The sequence below is a fragment of the Periophthalmus magnuspinnatus genome, chromosome 8 (genome assembly GCF_009829125.3).
Source record: "Periophthalmus magnuspinnatus isolate fPerMag1 chromosome 8, fPerMag1.2.pri, whole genome shotgun sequence".
NCBI classification, from domain to species: Eukaryota; Metazoa; Chordata; class Actinopteri; order Gobiiformes; family Gobiidae; genus Periophthalmus; species Periophthalmus magnuspinnatus.
Genome location: NC_047133.1, coordinates 20,289,712 through 20,309,857, shown reverse-complemented (window position 1 = coordinate 20,309,857; position 20,146 = coordinate 20,289,712). Strand labels below are relative to the sequence as shown.

At 36.0% G+C, this 20,146-nt stretch overlaps 2 protein-coding genes across 2 annotated transcripts; both read right to left on the bottom strand.

Moving 5' to 3' along the window:
• Nucleotides 1-1,824: 1,824 nt before the first annotated feature.
• On the bottom strand, nt 1,825-8,965 carry cnp (2',3'-cyclic nucleotide 3' phosphodiesterase). The gene is made up of 4 exons (XM_033970451.2): nt 8,883-8,965; nt 5,445-6,758; nt 4,536-4,666; nt 1,825-4,059 (listed from the first exon to the last, which is right to left on the bottom strand). Exons 2-4 carry the CDS (start codon nt 6,718-6,720, stop codon nt 3,607-3,609), a joined length of 1,860 nt encoding a protein of 619 aa, XP_033826342.1. The 5' UTR covers nt 6,721-6,758; nt 8,883-8,965; the 3' UTR covers nt 1,825-3,606.
• Nucleotides 8,966-10,970: 2,005 nt separating this feature from the next.
• odad4 (outer dynein arm docking complex subunit 4) lies at nt 10,971-19,888 on the bottom strand. Its single transcript, XM_033970687.2, has 11 exons — nt 19,763-19,888; nt 19,557-19,688; nt 17,581-17,734; nt 17,419-17,480; nt 16,637-16,796; nt 15,476-15,688; nt 14,632-14,839; nt 14,475-14,561; nt 12,109-12,305; nt 11,928-12,028; nt 10,971-11,067 (listed from the first exon to the last, which is right to left on the bottom strand). Exons 1-11 carry the CDS (start codon nt 19,886-19,888, stop codon nt 11,014-11,016), a joined length of 1,494 nt encoding a protein of 497 aa, XP_033826578.1. The 3' UTR covers nt 10,971-11,013.
• Between the last annotated feature and the right edge of the window lie 258 nt (nt 19,889-20,146).

Sequence of the window (20,146 nt, the reverse complement as noted above, 5' to 3'; positions counted from 1 at the left end):
TGAAGATAAAAATTACAAAATTACAAGAGAAAAACATATTCAGCGGTACATATATATTACTGCACCTGTGTTTTTAAATGTTTAAAATAAGTTTTAAATAGGAAGTGCAGTTATTATAGTGTGCCTCTCTGGATTATTATTACTATTATTATTATTATTATTATTATTATTATTAGTAGTAGTAGTAGTAGTAGTAGTAGTAGTAGTAGTAGTAGTACTAGTAGTAGTAGTAGTAGTAATACTTTTCGCACTACTACTAGTACTACTACTGTGAAAGTGTATTATGATTCTACTATTGAAGGTGCATGTTTTATATGAAGATTAAGAAATAAAGAGAAAACATATACAGTAGTACATATATAGTAGCGTATCTATGTTTTTAAATGTTAAAAAATAAGTTTTAAATAAGAGGTGCACTTATTATAGTGTGCCTTTCTGTATTTTTATTAGTAGTAGTAGTAATAGTAATAGTAGTAGTAGTAGTAATTGTTGTTGTTGTAATAGCAGTGGTAGTGGTAGTAGTAGTAGTAGTAGTAGTAGTAGTAGTGGTAGTAGTATTTAATTACTTATATTAGCCTATCTTTAGTGAAATACAGGTCCTTGTCGATGCTGTTCTTGGTATAATCCTTAAACGTGAAGTGCAAACCAAATCCAGGCCTTGAATAAATCTAATTACATAACAAACCATTATAAATATTCCAACAGAATCCAAAAGCCTCAGTAGTTTATTCATTACCTCCAAACCCCACAAAGCCAACAGCATAATTAGGTCTGCTGTGTGATTGGTTAAACTCTGTTGTTTATCTGCACTCAGCCAATAGAGAAAACTCACATCCAACAGGCTCACACTCACCATAGAGGTATAAAGGTTAGGAAGTCTGTCTGTTTCTGGGTCATTCAGACAGTTCATTGATTTAGGGAGAGGTCAGTGGCGTTGCTATATTTATCTGCTCTTCAGATAAAATAAGTAAATACACAGAAACCCTTATATTTAGAGCATGCACGGTTGTATTAATAGATTTAGAGAATTGAAAGAATCGATATCAAACTAAGTCATGGGCGACCTCTGCTGGTTAAAAAAAAAAATGTGTTTCATTAGGGGTCTCTACTGCATAAAGCCAATATTTCTTATTGGATGTATGTCAGTATTTAACATTTTATATAATGAACTACAAATTGAGAGGTCAACTTTAAACTGCTACATCCATGATAGTCAAATGAAAATGCATTTATGTTTATCCATGGGTTTCAGAGTGATGAAAATGTGGCAGTTGTCAGCAATTACTAATAAATAATATAGAACATTAAAACCCATAGGGGACAAAAGTAGAAATCACAAATGTTTAACCTATGAAGTGAAACGGTTATGAAAAGGTCCATCATCTCACAATAATTATCTAAACACAAAAGCGAAAGTTTTTTTTTTTTTTTTTTAGGAATAAACTCATCTAGATGTGTTAAAAGTTGAAGATCAGATACTAATCGATACTAGAACCGTTACTGAAACTGGATACTCATTTGAGCAGGTATCAGTATTAAAGTAATTCACAGGACAGAAATGAATCTTTCCTGAATAGCTTTAGAATTTTGAGCTGTATCAGAACAAGTATAAGACAAAGACTAGTATACACCCATGGACCACTATGGAACCTACAGGGCGACCGAGGGATTACACAGATATAAGGCCATGTGGCAATATTAAAGAAAATACTACCACTTAATGTTGAAAATCACATTCTATTATCTAAAAGAGTATTTAGAATCAAGTCTACTCCTTAGTACTGAAATAGATTTTGAAATTTTTCCATCATGACAACAGTCCAATCAGAGCAAATTCATTTCTTTTTATTTATTAAGTGTACAAAACAAGTGCAAAAAGAGTGATAAGAGCTACACAAAGAAGGCCTCACCTTTTGAATTAGTGACAGTAATACAACATAGCAGTGGTGTTCAGAAAGTATAAAAAAAAACATCCAATGCGTCTATGTATGTATCGTGCAGTTTCTCAAGCAGTACAAAACATTGCAAAACACTGAAATTTAAGGACATCACAATTTCATTAGCGTTCACTGTTGCAACTAAAGGAATCAAAAAAGTCCCTTTTTTGACTACGCAGTGCAAACACTCCACACGAGTTCCTACAACATCATAAGGTCCTTCAAATACATTTATCCACTCAACTTTGGCCCATATGCTACAGTTAAGTCACTTTCTAAGCTGCCATGAAAATCACATATCTTGAATTGCGTTGACCACTAGCGTACACGAGAATTATCTACGAGGCAGAGAGCTAAATATGTAGTTGTAAATGCTTGACCATTATGCTATAACAGTTTCTAACTAGCAGAGTAATATTGTGAAAATGGGTGGGACTGGGGTTATCTATGGTTAGGAGTTACGCAGTTGTTATTTAGTACCAAAATTGCAGCTCACAACACTCGCTAGATGTAACAATAGGCCTGTCACAATAATTACTATATCGCCTGAAAACAATTTTGGAGTTCAATATTTGTCTTGTGTATACGTTTGTTGCAACAATGGGGTGGTTTCTGAATTTTTAATAATGCAAGATTAGGTTAGAGGCGCAAAGTATTTTCAATATCATCATTTATCGCAGTATACTTCGATGTATCGTGATTCAAAATGTGTTATGACAGGCCTATGTGACAAGATACTGATTAAGTTTTAACAAGCCTGAAAATGGTAGAAAAGGCATCTGAGGTTGTGGTGCAAATCACTGACAAAGGCACATTTCCTGGTTTGGCTTTTTGGATGTAGTTGCACAAACTCACTAGCCTTCCACAAATGTTCACATATCGTTAGCCTCGTAGCATAATTACCCAAGTTATTTTTTAAGGTTTCTAGAAAAAAATAAAACAAATCTATGAGAATAAGGTGACTGGGCCGGTTTTTGTTTTGTTTTTTTGGCTGTAAAAGGCTTTCTGATTGACCGAAGATGGAGCCAGTGACATCAGCCTGTCACAATAATTACTACAGCAACTTATCACTCAATAAACAATTTTTAGGGCTCAAAGTTTCTCTGGTAGTTTGTCATAGCAGCAGGAAACAATGTTAGTTTTCTGTTCCATGAAAAGATATGAGCTGTATAGAGGGTTGTATAATTAATTTCACTATGACTCATGTGTACAAAGTACCTACTGAAGTGTTTCATTTCTGTCACTTATTCAGTGCAGCTCTTTTTTTAAAATAACGAACACGAATAATATTTTTCGTACAATCCGCTTTAGTGTCACTGTGTCAGCACATAAATTCAATTTCAATTCCTCAATAATATGAACACTTCATAATGTTATTGTGACAGGCCTACAATAGCTGCAGGGACAAGCACACCAAAATCTGACTCATCTGATTTGCGGGGCTTTAAGATTACTTTAGTCACTTTAAAACTGCAAAATTTGATCTGGGTAATCAGAGGGACCAGAATCAGAAAGAATTAGGTGATTTTTGCATATCATTTTAATCGTCGTATAACTTGATAATATTCTGATTTTGAGTGTGCATGTAACTGCAGCAGGGTTTTGGGAGTAGAATGAGAAATACTTGGGAAGTTATGCTAGGAGGCTGGTAATATTCGGTTCCCGTGTTTTAAAGAATGGTGCATTTCGGCTTCTTTTTCTCCTTTTTAACTAGCCCAGGTGCAGGTGGTTTATAGATACTGGAGAAGCAAGCCGTAGCGCTGATTGGCTCTTTGAGGGCGAGATACCACCTTCCTTCTCCATAGTAGGTGAGCGTGCCTGGGTCGATGTCCACTTGCTCCCCCTGCTGGCCGTCTTTCTGGAGCATAATGATTTGGAGGAGGTCGAAGCCGGTTTGAACGGGCTGAACGCCATCGGCACAACCCAGAGTGACATGGGCGCGGCTGCCGAGGGGTAAAGCTCCAGCGCCCGGGACCTCAGATTCCGCCTCTTTCTCTGCGTCGGCGGGCCAAAGCTGAAGCTGATCCTCAGACAGGGACACGCGGGCGCCAACCGTGCGTGGAGTGATGAAGAGAGCGCTCAGGGACAGGTCGGAGACAGAGCCGTACAGATCCTGCACAACCTGAAGGAAGAGGAGAGTGAAGATGGTCAGATGTAAAAAGGTACAGCTCAGAGACAAAATGTATTGTCAGCAAATAATCTTTGGATTCAAAAGATGACATTGGTTCAACTATTTTGAGCATTTTCATACCAGTAAGTGTGGAAAAAAAGAACTTTCATGGATATGTGTATACTGTTTTTTATTCATTTATTTGGGTATAGATAAAGGGTCAAATCGCTCGCTCTCTCTATACCTCCCCACTCATTAGTCCTCCTTTGGATTAGGTCATTGCCATTGTAGTTCTTAGTCTTAAAAAGAAATTTCCCAACGTTAGCCCTGGTTCAGTCCTGGTTTAGACCTGGAATACCAGCATTATAGACCCGGTTTAGTTCTGGTAGTACTTTGTGTGAAAAGTATGAAAACTTTGACAATCCCATTGCGGCACATTGAGATCAAATCTTTAAACAAGATGTCACAGGTATTATTGTTGCACTCACTTGTTTGTCCGTGTACTCTTTGGCGCCCTCTGCTTTGCCGTAGTCTGTGAACTTTGTGGTGCAGTGGAGAGTTCCTTTGGCTTTGAAGTACTGCTCCAGGTCCACCTCCTTCGCCTCCTCCTTCCCACTGACTATCAACACAAGAGAACACATTTTATAAATGATAACAGCATTTCCAAGTTTCAACAAAACATCTCTTTGAACAAATTATATTTAGCACCAAAATGTGGACTTTAAAATAGGAGGAAAAATGTAGCATTTTTGAAAGCTTTAAAACAGTGGTTGTTCAAGGGGAAATATGTCACCATGTATAACAAAATTACATTTGTGTATAGCGAGTGTGCTCCGTGTGTTACATTTGCGTTTGTGTGACTGTTCCTATTCCTGTCCTGTAAACTGAGATTAACCTGCCAAGGGACTGAAGATGGAAACTGGCCATGTTCAGTCCCTTGGCAGGTTGATCAGACTATGATCTTATACACATTTACATGATTAAATATTTATTATGTGCTGTCTCTTTACAAATAAATAAATCCCAAACTTATTACAGGAAGGAACAAAGATTAAGGTCAGAGATAAACCGATATTTGGACTTAAGTGTATCGGGTATCGGTCTTAAATCTCCGCCCAGGCCGATATTTTTGTAGTCAAGTGTTTTGCGTGTATCTTTTAGGCAGTAAAACAATCCAGAGACAACTTCACTAAATGTGATATACCGCTCTCTTAAAAAAGTTTTGTGGATCAGTTTGTAGTAAATTTAAATGACAATTTGAGTTAAATAGCTCATCAGCCAACAATTGAGATCCACTGATATGTGTTTTTTCATGGGCGACACCAAGTTAAGATGTATAAAGCAGAAAGTATTACATTATAATTTAAGACTAAACTAAAACAATGCTAGACACTTACAGTCACTTATGTGTTTCTTGAAGCTCTCCAGTACCTCCAGGGTTTTGAGAAACTTAGTCGCCGTCTCTCTGACTTGGTCCTGAACTGTGTAGAAAAGAAGCCACCCAAAATACAGAGGAATTGACATTTCCACGTGAAGCTTTTTCATAGCCTCTAATTTGGCCTGCTCGATCCCTCTTTTGGTCTTTTTGGTCAGCTGTGCCGTGTCTCTCCTCCACTCCGTAAGGGGTTCCAGGAATACCGCCACAAGCCGGTGCTGTTTGGCAATTCCCCGCAAATGCGCCAACCGATCATGGGTGTGATTTGTGTCATCCACCACGATAAGCACTGGAGATGTTTCACCGCTACTCTTAGCTACAATCGCGTCATCGAAAGCTTTGTAACCGTCTGCACTGCCCGGTTTCACGTTATGGTCATCTGCGCATATGATCGAGCACTGGTCTTTGTAAGCTTCAGCAATGGCGCGGGCGAGGAATGATTTGCCGCTTCCGGGCAGCCCTCTAAGAACAACCAAGGTACGGGCAGTTGTAAATGCATTTTTGGTTTTGTCCTGCTCCAAAATTGCGAATGCAAGCGAGCCAGCTGCAGGAGTTGGGTCTTCTTCTGGCTCTTTAACCTTTTCTTCTTCTACTGCTGCTGCTGCTGCTGCTGTTGGGGCCACCTCCGCTTCAACTGTATCTGATTTTTCCTTGACCTCTTCTTTAGCCTCCTTATCTCCAGCTGCCATGGCCACTTCGGCCATCTTGTCTTCTTCCTTCTTTGTCTCAGCCTCTCCTTTTTTCTCTTCAGCTTCTACTTTTTCTTTCTGAACTTCAACATTCTCAATCACTTTTTCCTCCTCTTTTGGTGGTTGTGTTTCTACAGGCTCTGGTGAAATAGCTGGCTCAGGTATGGCTTCGTTTACAGGTGCCTCTGCCTTAACCTGTGTCTCCTCTTGTTCAGGCTGGTTCCTATCATCACCCACATCTGCTACTATCTTTTCCTTATCAGAGACGGCTGATCCCGGCTCTTCTTTTGGATCTTCTTGGGGAACACCATCCTCCATTTTAGCATTGTCTTCTACCTTCTCTGCTTCTTCTTTACCGACGCCATTCTCAACTTCAACCTCCGAGCGGCCATTAACGTGTTCATCGTCTCCGTTTGTAGTAACAGGAGCAACCGGTGTCTCAGTCTCATCTGCACTCTCCATTTTGGACATGACTTCGTTCTGGATTTCACTCTCTTGCTGTGGGGAGGCTGATACTTCCACAACCTCACCGCTCTGTTCGGTATCCATATCGTTTTTATAGTGCAGTTACAAACACCAGCATTCACCTAAAACAAATAGTACAAGTAATCAATTCAATGTTTCAATTTTAGAGATAAACTTGATATTTTTTCAGTGTTAATATTTAAAAATTGAGGTACAACATTTATCAAAATTAAAATAGTAGTTTCATGGTGGCGATTAGGTCAAAATCTGCTAACCCTGTAGTTTAAACCTTTAAAAACATGCTCTAAAATTCATTGGATTCTTGTATTAGCTTAGTCCTTAAAGTTTTAAATGTGCACTCTGAACAAAAAAAACCCCACAGATATCAGATTACATCAAATTTGACTTTTTTTTTTTTTTACATTGAATCATGATAGCATTATTATACATTTTAAAGTCATATTTATGTCACAATGATAGAGGCAACTTTGAATTTCAGTGACTTGACTTTAAACATGTACAGTCAGTGTAGTGTCTGAGTGTTCCATTGCCTTCTGAATTTTAAAAATCAAATACAAAATAAGTTACCATTTTATTGAGTGACGCAAGAAAAACTTAAACTTTGGAAATCAGTTTTGCCAACCTTTGCCCTTGAATGAGAGCCAATCACACTCTACCCAAGTTCATGAATAAACAATGAATGAGACAAACCAAGATATTGAATTATTTTTAATTTAAAAAATAAACCTTAACATTGTATATTTTTATTTTTACTTTGCGTTATTCAAGGTTGTAGTACTGTTAATCAATATAATTCTTGTAATGTTTGCCACAGAGGAAGAAGGCCAGATTTAAATCTAAAGTTACACAACATTAGGGAACCAGGTCATGGGCTGTGATGGTTTTGTTACTGCAATTGTCCCTCCTTTTGACAGTAAAGGTAGCAATTTCTTTTAACTTTTACAAACTGAAAATGCAAAAACTGATTTTCCCAGTGCAGCCCTATCAGATGCCATATGCTTGATAAAAAGTAAATAAAGAAAATCATTTAAAACACAACCATACCAAATGTAATGCAATATGGCCATCTTCTCATTTACAGCTGAAAACCTTCTGAAAATTAGAAAGCATTACTATTGCGATTAGACCTGAAATGTATGTTTTAAGAGAAGGATTTTGTTCACAGTTAACATGCTCAAAGGACTCTTGAGAGAAAACTGAAATATGAACTGCTAAACTAACACTATAATTACATGCATTTCACAACATTTTTGAAGTGGTATAAACCGTTTCCATATTGAAATAACACTGACCTTTGTATTCATCTAACTTTGGAAAAGAGGAAGTAATTTTATATGTAAATTTAGTTTGTTATCAAATGAAAACCAAGCTGTTCTTTTAACCACCCATAAATCCCCTACTATATGATATATTTATATTTAATTTATTTTGTCTTTTCTATATTAGCATTACTATTAATATGTATGTGTATGTATCCATTCTTAATTGTGAATACTAAGAAAATTAAGTTAAAAAAAAAATGCAATTGAATAAGGTTTTAAACTATAAATTATTGTCATGTGGTGGGAGGTCGTTTTAAACTCTGGACAAGCAGAAGTGGCACAGTAAATATGCCAAATGGGAGCAGAATATGGGCGAAAATAACGCCTAGGGGGCACTGGCATTGTGGGTAATCTCCAGACAAAGAGCAGCTAAAATGGGGCCATCATCAGGGAAAGTAATTGATTCAAAGAAAGCAGCGTACCCCCAGCGCGTGGCATCTACATCTGTCGCATTTATTTAGTTAAAAACATGAACTGAAACCAAAAGGGTGTCACGAGATCAAGCGGAAACAACAAACAAGTAGATATAGTCCAGTATTTTAACTTAAACTTAAAATGTGCAATGGATTTTAATGTGTTAATATGGATCTACTTTGTGTTGCGTTGTAATATTTTCATTGTTAAAGTAGTTTGCATGTATTTATTAAACCTTAGGATGAATTGCATTATTGATTATTTAACTGGGCATCGTATTAGGAGTTTGGGAGTGGCACAGACACAGGCAGAAGACCAAAAACACTAGATTGCATTTAGCTGCACGCACATGCCACGTTTTAACAATTTAGCATCGCGTACAAGTGTGCAGCGTGCAAACAACGGCAGCTAGCCTAATGCTATGTTTGTGCAAAAGCTTAGCAGTAAGTTTGAGTGGGTTCTTATTGCTTAAAAACGCTCAAGTCTTACCAGTTGTGTGGCGGTGCAGCTGCTGACCACGCGTTTCTGTCGCTGTGATTGCAATGACAAGGCAGATCCACGCTTTCCTCTTCAAGAAAAAAAAGTGCCAGGCTAAAGACACGCCCAATCAGAGCCGGAAGTGAGCGTGCGTAGGGGTGCGACGTGGAGTAGAACGTGGGGGTGGCGGAAATGTTTTGGTATCCCCACTAAATTGTCACTAAATGTAATTAATAGAAATATAAATCAGCTGGTAGAAGTCATTATTTTAGTATTGTAGAGCAGTGGTGGAGCGTAACAAAATAAAAGCAGTAAAGTAATATACTTAAGAACAAATTTTAGGTATCTGTACTTAAGTATATTTTAAGGTGATACGTTTTACTTTTACATATTTACATTTAGAACAGCTATCTGTACTTTCTACTCTACTGTATTTTTGAACAGGACTGAAAAGTTAAATTTATTTTTGTTTGAGACCTGCAGAAAAGGCTGAAGGGTTTATATGTAACATGGTCATAGTTTCAGCAAACAAAAATATACAAATAAAAACAGCCAGGGAAAAAAAAATCGATTCAGTTGTTTCTGTTGAACAAACTACCTCACAAATCTCTATTAAAATCACTACATTTGAAGCCTCATGAGACCTCAACAAACAACAAAGTACTTTTACTTTTTACTCTTTAAGTACAGTTTTAAACTTTTACTTGAGTATTTTTTGTTCCAGCATCTATCTATCTATCTATCTATCTATCTATCTATCTATCTATCTATCTATCTATCTATCTATCTATCTATCTATCTATCTATCTATAGATCTCCAGATATAGAGATAGATATAGATAGATAGATAGATAGATAGATATGGTCTATGGGCAAGACATACATACATACATACATACATACATACATACATACATACATAGACACATACATACATATATGCATACACACATACACATACATACATATATACACACATACATACATAAACACACACACACACTTCTTTATATAGCCTATGGTCTTTCCTAAATACGCAAAAATATGCAAATATGTCACATTGTGATAGATCTGTTTCCAGTATGGGAACTGTGAGTGCAAAAATAATTAAACTATACTTTAAAAATAGCATTCACCCGATAAGTATTTTTAGATCATTTAGATTTATAGTATTTCTCTCCATACCATCATTAGCGTGTGTGTGCATTCACAGTTGGTTGGCTACTCTATATGGCATATTTACCATGCTGCATAGGTTTTTTGACTGAAAGAGTTCTCTCAATAACATGTAAATCTTTCTATTTCCCTGGTACAGATATAGGACTACTGTAAAGAGAAGAGGAAGTACCAGGCAGTAAAAGCATTGTGCTGTAAACCTAAGTGTAAACAAAAGGCATGAGAACTTTTAGTATCACATCATTAATGCAACATAGTTTCAGTTTACATACTTATCAGCTGTGGTGGATGAAGTACTTAGTTTTGTTACTTAAGTGAAAGTAGAGATACTGAGGTAAAAAGTTACTCAAATGAAAAAATCTACTTAAGTAAAAGTATTTAAGTACCTGTTTAAAAATGTACTTTAAGAGTAAAAAATAAAAGTATTTCACACAAGAGTTGTTAATTTGTTAAAGTGTTAAATGTAGTGATATTGATTCAAAAATTATACATATTTTAGTCAACAGTAACAATACAAATCCACCTTTTCATTTTTCATATAAATTTTGTGTATTTACTTTTGTTTGCTTTATTCATAAACATGGTAAAAATAACCTCTCAAATTATATGAAAAGTACTTTTTTACTTTTCAGTCCAGTTAAAAAAATATAATGCAGTAGAAAGTACACACACCTGCTCTCATGTAGTGTAATGAAGTAAAAGTAAAAAGTACCCACTGTCAAATATACTTTAGTAAAGTACAGATACTTAAAAAATGTATTTAAGTGTACTTTACCTTCAACCACTGCATATCAGTTACACCCATAAATAAAAAGTCCAGCATTACAATAGATCGATTAATAGACAACAGATGTTTTGACAAATGCTTTAGTCCAGTTTTGGCATAGTTCTGTTTATTATTCATAGAGAATTTAAACTCTCACTTTTCAATTTCAACACAAAGCAACTATAAATACTTTAATGACCTTTATAGAGAGACATCCTCATTTTGTGTTAGATGTTGTTTTGCTTCATCCAGGGCCTACAAAACATGGAGAAAAATATGATATCAGGCCAGTGTATATAGTTGAAACCAGAACTTTGCATACAGTACAGTGCATACGCATTTTTTTTCTCACTGCCTGACATGAAATCAGACTTCCTTTTATAGGTCAATTAGGATTACCAAAATTATTTCTATTTCCTAAATGCAGAAATATCTGGTGATAGCAAGTAACAAATTACAGAAGTATTCAGAAATTGATTGAGTCAATTCTTCAGACTACTACATTTGATCTATTCATAGTTTTTTAATTACTTTAGTTCTTTTTTCTACTCTAAAATTTGAAATTGCAGTTTGAAAGGACCAAATCGTAAAGCATGCAATTTTTGAAGTAGCATAATTTCTTCAAAATCTCCTGACTTATTCTGCATAAAAACTGTTGACCATGTAGTTTAGATCTGTATAAACATGTTCTGAAATGTGATTCATGCATTAGTTTGTCAGCTCATATTTCAGTCTTTTTGTCAATTCTTCTGGATGTGTTTACAGGGGCGTCAAAAACTGGGGGGTAAAGGGTACTATTTACCCAGGGCCCAGAGCAGAAAGGGGGCCCTTTACAAAGTCTGTAATGGCCATTACAAGGTCCCAACAAGATGATTTGTACCCAGGGCCCAAAATTTGGTGCTATACCCTGTGTGTTTAAAATGTGAACTTTGAACAGGATCCTATTATTAACACTTAAATCACAAATCTAATCCCAATGCTTGTCAGAAAAAGCACACTTTTTTCAAATCGTTCAGCTCTACTTCTGTACTTTACTTCCTTTCCTTTGAGATACTTTTACTTAAGTATTTCTACTCTGCTACTGTATTTAGAAAAAGTAGTATTTCCACCATTACCTCTTGAATAGCATTTAAAGCTGAGACATCCTCTTGTTTTTTGGCATGACTTAGGGCTTTCTCAAAATGGGAGATAGAGGACTCGTACTTGCCAAGTTTCACTACAGCCAAACAGAAAACAAAACAGGTTTTGGGAAAACACAGACTGTTTCATAAGCACGATTAAATATAAAATAATTACTTTCAGACTGCGCGACTAAAACATTTGAATTCATCTGCCATTGGACATCCCCAGTGTCTTCTGCTGCGGTGACCGAGCGGAGGCTATATTTTAGGGCTTCTTCAGATCGATTCAGCTCCAGGTACCAGCGGCCGAGCTCGTAAAACAGCCAGGTCCTCTCCATGGCGTCATGGACCAAAGGAATCCTCTTCTCCTGACTGAACAAGTGAGAGACAACAGATATGAGCCATAGCAACTCACAAGTTGTCCAAAGCAGGGGTCAGAAATATTGCAAAAACGTTAATTGCATTATCTCCATAGCAATATTTAGATAATATTGTAGTGTTCTGGTGTAAGGAAACACACACATTTCTTCTGGTTGTTTATTTTCTGAACACAAGGGCTACTGTAGGGCGTAACCAAAACACCAAAACAAGAGCCAAGACTCCAAAATAGACCAGAAACAGACTAATAGAAACTTCACATCAACTTGTCGGCGTAGCAACCAAGTGTCACATACAAAAGCAGTTACGTTAACAAAAACACATAAGCAGTTACAACAGCAATGAAAGGTGTCAACTCTGAGCTAAACACAAAATATTATAACAATATTTTAACAATGCATCAGGAATGTGGCAGAATGTCCCTTTAAATGTCCTGGCTGAGGATCAAATATCGGACAAAATGTGAATGGGCCATAAAATGTACCACAATAGGGACAAAATATCACTTTTTACACTTGTTTAGGAAATTACACTCTCAAATTTACTAATTTCTTTTTGCTGTCACTTTAAATAATGTCATTCATATGGTAAATGGTCACATATTTATATCTCATTTTTCCTCCTTAAAGGCACTCAAAGCTCTTTACATCAAGGAACCAGTCACTCATTCGCACATTCGTACCCCGGTGTACGCAGACACTGAGGCGAGGTGGAAGTCCAGATAAAACATTAAAACAGGTGCAGGTGCGAGTATAAGTTTGTTCCCACATTATTAAACTGCATTTGTGGCACCAAAGTATCCGATTTTGCTTGATTTTAAAATGTATTCCAAATATATTTGTGAAGCAACATGACGGGAAAAAGGCCAAAAGCTCTTTTTTCGTCATGTGATCTGGTATTAAATGTTCCTGTATCAATGATTAACAAGCAGGTGAGATATTCCAGCAGTCTATGAAGTAGTCCCTTATAAATACATTTCATATGGTGCTGTTCTCTTCTCATTTTTATTTTGTTCACATGATTAGCGTGATCAGCAGGCCCTGGGTTCGATCTCCTGACTGAGTGGGGTGGGTTTCCTCTTAACCCTAAACATGCTCTGGGTAGGACTAGGGCTGTCACAGTAATCACTATATTGATTTATACTTTAAATACATGAAAGCTGAAACAATACTTTTTGGGGTCAATATTAATCATGTGTACTTTTTCTTTGCACAGCTGGGAAATTTCTGGTTATTTTTTAGCTATATGATCAGATTTAAGAAGTAAAAGTTCATTAATATCTTCTGTGCCTCATTACAGATGCAAACTGAGAACGTGTTTCATTCTGCTGTTGATTTATTGCAGCTCATAATTTTTTAACAATATTTTAAATTTAAAAATATTTATTAAATTGTTTTTGTGGTTTAAATGTGCTCTTTGTTTTTTGTGTCTTTGGCGTAAATGAGTTTAAATATTATCAATTATCATGTATATTTAATTCAGCAATATATAGCACTTCCAAATATATCAAAAATATCAAATTTTGAAGTGCAGGAATTTAGAAATACACATATAGATAGTAATATTTATTTTATAATGTCTGTACATAAAATTTCTCCAAAAATAGGTCTACTTCTGGTTTATGCTTTGATTTAACATTTAACCACAGTCCTCTATTTATAAAACGTGGATGTATTTTTTGCAACTTAAAGGTCCTATATTACACAAAATTGACTCTTGTGAACTTTAAGCCATGTTATAATGTTGTTGTGTTTTGTTTCAGTCACACACTTTGAGTAACACTTTATTATTATTCTCTCTACATCTCCAAAGCTCAAAATGTTCTGTTCCACCTTGTGATGTCATGAAGTGATAGTTTTCAAGTTAACAGCTACCGTTTATCTTTAGTTCAGTAGAGATTGACAAATCCAGGTCTGAAACCATCCAAATGATTCTAGTGAAGGAGTTTAAAAACACAGTGGAGCACTCTCTGTATTACCACATGACATCACAAGGTGGAACAGAGTGTTTTCTGTTTGAGAGAAGAACGCAGCCTAAATATGCAGGGTCTGTTTGTGATGAGGAAACAACATTATAACAGATCAGAAAACAGCGTAATGCGGGCCCTTGGTGGACACTTTTATCAAAAACATATTAAAATGTGTCAGTTACTCATTGACTCACCACTCAATAGCCTGTTCCAACTGTCCCATCTGTGCATGCACACGTCCCATGTTATCCAGCGCCCTTGACCGGTCTGCATGACGTTTGCTGTTGACAAAAGATATCACTCAACACCTTTAGGACACATTTTGTAATACATGTACTTTTAGTCTCTCACCATTTGTTTACCAGCTCCAGATCTTTGCGGTAATGCTCCAAAGCTTTGTCCATGTCGCCGAGTTTGAAGTGAGCGTCTCCGATGCATCTGTGAAGAATTTCTAAAAACTCATTTCTGTTTGATTTGTCTTTTGGTGACCAAGACTCCACAGATTTCATGAGTTCTTCAGCCTGTTTTAGACTGGCTTTTGCATTGCCACACATCAACTCTGAAAATAAAAATAACGCAGCACATTCAGATTATAATAACTGCTAAAAATATATATACTAAATGTTTATAATTATTATTGTAATACCAGCAATTCCACACTAAAGGTGCATTACTACTATTACTATGGAACACCTCCTTGTCTCCGTGGAGATGTTTTTGCTTTGCCTGGAATGTTCCGCAGTGTGGCATTATACATTTTGCTCTTGCATTTATTTATTATGAGAAATTACAGGTATTTCTCAGTGTGAGAAATGTGCATCTCTCCACAGATCTGACTTGTAACTCAGCCTGCTTGTGTCACCTGCTTATGTCCATGGAGATAGATGCATTTAAGGCCATACTGTGGAACATTCCGTGCAAAGCAATAGCCTCTCCATGGAAACAAGCAGGTGGCAGACGCTCCATCAGAAAAGTTACACAGTGCACCTTTAATGTTGTCAGTGATGTCTATTTTTTGCTGCTCGTCTAGTGAGCTGTATTTCACAGTTTTTATATATTATAATCTCCAGATAACGACACATTATACACAAGACGATAAGGTTGAAGTCGTCAATTTGTCAAAGATTTTAACTTTTATTTTTGATCAGACCCTAAACTTTTAAATTCATACCTAGTTTTGCCTTGTTGTCTTTACCTGATTCGATCTCCTCCAGGCGCTTCTTGAAAACCTGCACGTGGTCAGAGCTGAACTTGGGTTTAGTCTGTTTTTGTTTGGCTTTTCCGGCCTTTTGCACCACGATGGGTTTCTCGTTGTTCCTAAACTCGATGCACGTCTCCAGGTAACTGAGGGAGCCTTTGATCACGTCCTGTAGACTCCCTCCTTTCTTTGTGATGACTTTCCTCAGATCTGGAAATCAATAGAAAATACATAATCCATAATGAAATCTGTAATGATAAAAGTCTAATAATAAAAATGCACCCAATGTCACAATAGCCTAAACATATATACATACATACATATATATATATATATATATATATATATATATATATATATATATATATATATATATATATATATATATATATATATATATGTATATGTATATATATATATATATATATATATATATATATATATATATATATATATATATATATATATATATATATATATATATATATATTAATTTTTTTTTTTTTTTACTTAATTAGTAGAGCATTAAACAGAATAAGCTTATCTAAAAAGGTGGGTTTGGAGAGTGGACTTGAAAAGGGGTACAGAAGTCATTTATAATCAGATTGTTTTTCTTATAAAGGCTATTGCCATTATTAAAGGTCCCATATTATGCTGTTATAATGTTGTTTCCTCATCACAAACAGACCTGGAATTGTGTTTTGTTGTTTAACACACAAACCCTGTATATTTAGGCTGAGGTCTTCTCTCAAACAGAAAACAGTCTGTTCCACCTTGTGATGTCATCATGTGGTAATGCAGGAAGTGCTCTTCTGTGTTTTTAAACTCCACACACCTTCACTAGAATCATTTGGATAATTTCAGCCCTGGAATTGCGAATCTCTACTGAACTAAAGGTAAAAGGAAGCTGTTGAAAACTACCACTTCATGACATCACAAGGTGGACCAGAGCATTTTGAGCTTTCAAAATGTAGACAGACTAATAATAAACGGTTACTCAATGTGTGAATGAAGCAAAACACAACTCCAGGTTTTTGAGGAGGTAACAACATTATAACATGACTTAAAGCTCACAACAGTCAAATTTTAATATAGCACTTTTAAACTTGTTGATAATCTAAATATTTTCTGTATTTATATCATGGTAAAAGACTTTACCTTCATCTTTTAGAAGATCGTCCAGGTATTTTTTATCAGTATAAAACTCTCCCAAAACCTGTTTGTCTTTTTTCTCGTTTTTCGTTTTTTTCACAGTCGCTTGTGGTTTCTTTTCTACCATCATTTGCTGAATCGCTGTCGCCGGGTACTTTCTCCTCACCTGTGGAGTAAATAAGACAAGAACAATGACAAATTATAAAAGTAATTGTCAAAGTGTAATTATAATTGGTTTGATTGCACTCGTATCCAGGGCAACTGCTCTTCACTTCATGTTCACACTGGCAGTGAACCAGTGATAAGCACCAATTACCTCCCACACCCAGCAGCAGTAGCATTAAGGTTCGTAAAAGCAACGTGTGCAAGAGGTGCTGTTAGCGGGGATAAAACAACAACTAAACTTCTGGAAAATGGGAGTACCAGGCTGGAATCACACCACCACACTGTCATTGAATCTGACCGCTCAGCCAATGATGTTTTATATTGAGAGTGGGATTTGAACTGCCAACCTTCAGATCAGTGGACAAACTCTGCCAACTAAGCTACTGTCACCCTATACCTATAACCTCTAACCTCTGACCTATATAACCTATAGTCTGATCATGCGTTTCAGGGTGAGGAAAATAAATCACCACTGCCTTAACAATTAGCAATTTAAACAAAATATTTTATTTTTTGAATGGTGTTGCCTGTAAACAGGTAGTTGAAACCCATGAGTACATCACCAATAATGCATGACTAGCACTTTACAGCAAGTCCCATGAATAAACATCAGACTACATTACCTCATCATCTTTTTGGAAAAAGCTGAGGTCTCCTTTGTTTTCAAGTTTCACTAAAGATGGAGCTGGACAATTACACAATCAAAGGAAATGTCATTAAGATTTGAAGATGAACGTTACTCATGTGTTTATTTATTTAGAATGTTTTATTGAAAATAGACTCACATCCCGCTGCGTTTTCTATGGCCTCCTGAGCTTTCTGGATGCCGACTCTGAACTCCTGGATCTCGGGTCGAATCTTGAGCCCTCTGTGGTAACACACTTTAGCAAATTCAAACTCTCCCATGTAATACAGTGCCTCCGCTTTCTGATACAACCCCTGCAAAACACACACAGAGAAGATTTACATATTTTTATTTAATGCCAGTCTTTTTTCTGTCCTCAATTGTAGTTCATGGTTTAGTCTTGGCATAGAGCAGAGATGCCAAAGTGGAGCCCATGGGCCAAATTTCATCCTCCAGGGGGTCTAATTTGGTTCAGGGGGGCTCTGAGATTTTAAGAAGAATCTATTTTGATTTAAATTTTGTATTGAAAAGATTGTTAGGAGATGGAAAAGAGGTTAGTCCTGTGTGTTTACTAATATTTAATGTCAATTTAATCATACATGTATTTACAGAAGAACATTTTATGTGCAAACTGTCCTCAGGTTTAACCTCGACCTGCTAATACACATTCATTTTGGCCTGTTGAGGAAAAAAACTTTGGGCATCCCTGGTTTAGAGACAAAAGGTCCTTATGTTCTACAAATGTTTAGTGTATCTCAGTCAGAAGTGGGTAAAGTAGCCAAAATCTGTACTCAAGTAAGAGTACCTTTAGTCTACTTTAAAGAATATTACTCAAGCTGAAGTACATAAAAGACTCAAATAATTACTCAAGTAATAGCACAGAAAAAAATGTATTAGCAGAACATGCTACTTGAGTACAGAGTAACACTATTATAATTATAGTAAAATTGTATTTATGAGTTAATGTCACCTTTGGTTACTCGCAGTGAGAAGAACAATCAAAATATTTAGTCAAGTAGAAGAACGGCAACTTCAAATAAAATATGACTCAAGTAGAGATTAACCTCCTGAGACCTGGCGTCCTCATATGTGGACAACACATTTTGGGTTGTCTAGGCCACAATGCAAAGTTTTAGAAGAAGAATAACAGCATACAAGAACAACAACAGTGCAAATATATTATATATATTCGTTTTTTTGTTGTTGAATGTTTAGAATATTTTATTTTAATTTTTTTAATTTTTCTTCCCGCTCCTGTCTGCAGCTCTTCACACGAGACACATTGTTCCAAGAGGCACAATTGTTGTTTCTCATTTTGTTTTTACATTCAGGACAAATGTTGCTGTTTTCAGGGTCTTAATAAATAGGTTTTGCAAATCATTGTTCAAATGTTTTATAAAAGGATGAAAATGTCCACATATGAGTTGTATTGATATTGATTTACATATTTTTTTCTCAGAAACTGCATGATGTAAAAAGATAATTCTTTGTATTTACACTCATCTGGTTCCAGTCAGCCCAAATAACAAAGAGAAATTAATAAAGTATCTCATGCAAGAGCTCGGGTCTCAGGAGGTTAAAGTATGCTGTCAGAAAACTACTTTAAACATCCTATATTACACAAAATGGAAATGTTTTTTGTTTCATTCACACGTGTTTGAGTAATCTTTTATTACTGGTCTGTGCACATATCAAAGCTTAAAATGCTCCGTTCCACCTTGTGATGTCATGTAGTAGTTTTCAAGTTAACAGCTACCTTTTACCTTTTGTTCAGTCGAGATGGGCAATTCCAGGGCAGAAATTATCCAAATGACTCCACTGGAGATGTATGAAGCTCAAAAACACAGTGAAGCACTTGTTGTATTATCACATAACATCACAAAGTGGAACAGTGTGTTTTCTGTTTAAGAGAAGAACTCAGCCTAAATATGCAGGGTTTGTGTGTTAAACAAAACCCAACTCCAAACAACATTATAGCATAGATCAGAGAATTGTGCAATATGGAAATTGAATATTGTCCAACAAAATGTGAATCAATCAACATCATTAATAGGATACTATTACTACTACTACTACTACTACTACTACTACTACTACTACTACTACTACTACTACTACTAATAATAATAATAATACCTCAAAATATGTCTTATCTCCCATAAGTGAATTCTCTGCTTCCCTCAGAGCCAGTTCAGGGTTACCCATCAGCAAGTGGCATTTAGAAATACCAACATAGCAACTTCTGTCCTCTGGCTTGATCGACAGTATCTAAAAAATAATGAATACAAAATGAGCATATTTCATTAGATAAACTGCACGATGTTACTTAGCAGCTTGTTCACCTTCATGTAGCTTTCTATGGCTTTCTTGTACTCGCCTTTCTGAAACATCCAGTCTCCATCAGATACTAAAGTGTATAAAACGCTTTTTGTGTTCTCAGCCTCGTTGCCTAAATCTGTATCCGACATTTCGGTTTCCTATTTATGTATTTTCCCTGTATAGTTTGTGTTTTACCACGAAAAAATGACAATAAAAACTCATTGGTGAAAACACGAAACTAGCTAAATGGTCTCCTAGCAACGGACTAATAACAAAGGCGAAGAAAGAAAATAAGGGTTAGCAGCGCCCTCATGTGGTAATAGGGTGTAACTGCAGTTCGCTCAACTTTGACGATTGAAGATGGAAGAGCATATAATAATAAATATTTAAGACTTATTGAATGTATT

Coding starts and splice junctions, on each gene's coding strand:
- cnp (XM_033970451.2), bottom strand. CDS start 6,720: ATGGATACCGAACAGAGCGGTGAGGTTGTGGAAGTATCAGCCTCCCCA. Junction 4,667..5,444: donor CAAGAAACACATAAGTGACT/GTAAGTGTCTAG, acceptor TTGTGTTGATAG/TCAGTGGGAAGGAGGAGGCG. Junction 4,060..4,535: donor AAGAGTACACGGACAAACAA/GTGAGTGCAACA, acceptor CTCTTCCTTCAG/GTTGTGCAGGATCTGTACGG.
- odad4 (XM_033970687.2), bottom strand. CDS start 19,888: ATGTCGGATACAGATTTAGGCAACGAGGCTGAGAACACAAAAAGCGTT. Junction 19,689..19,762: donor CCATAGAAAGCTACATGAAG/GTGAACAAGCTG, acceptor ATTATTTTTTAG/ATACTGTCGATCAAGCCAGA. Junction 14,840..15,475: donor CCTGGAGGAGATCGAATCAG/GTAAAGACAACA, acceptor TTTTATTTTCAG/AGTTGATGTGTGGCAATGCA.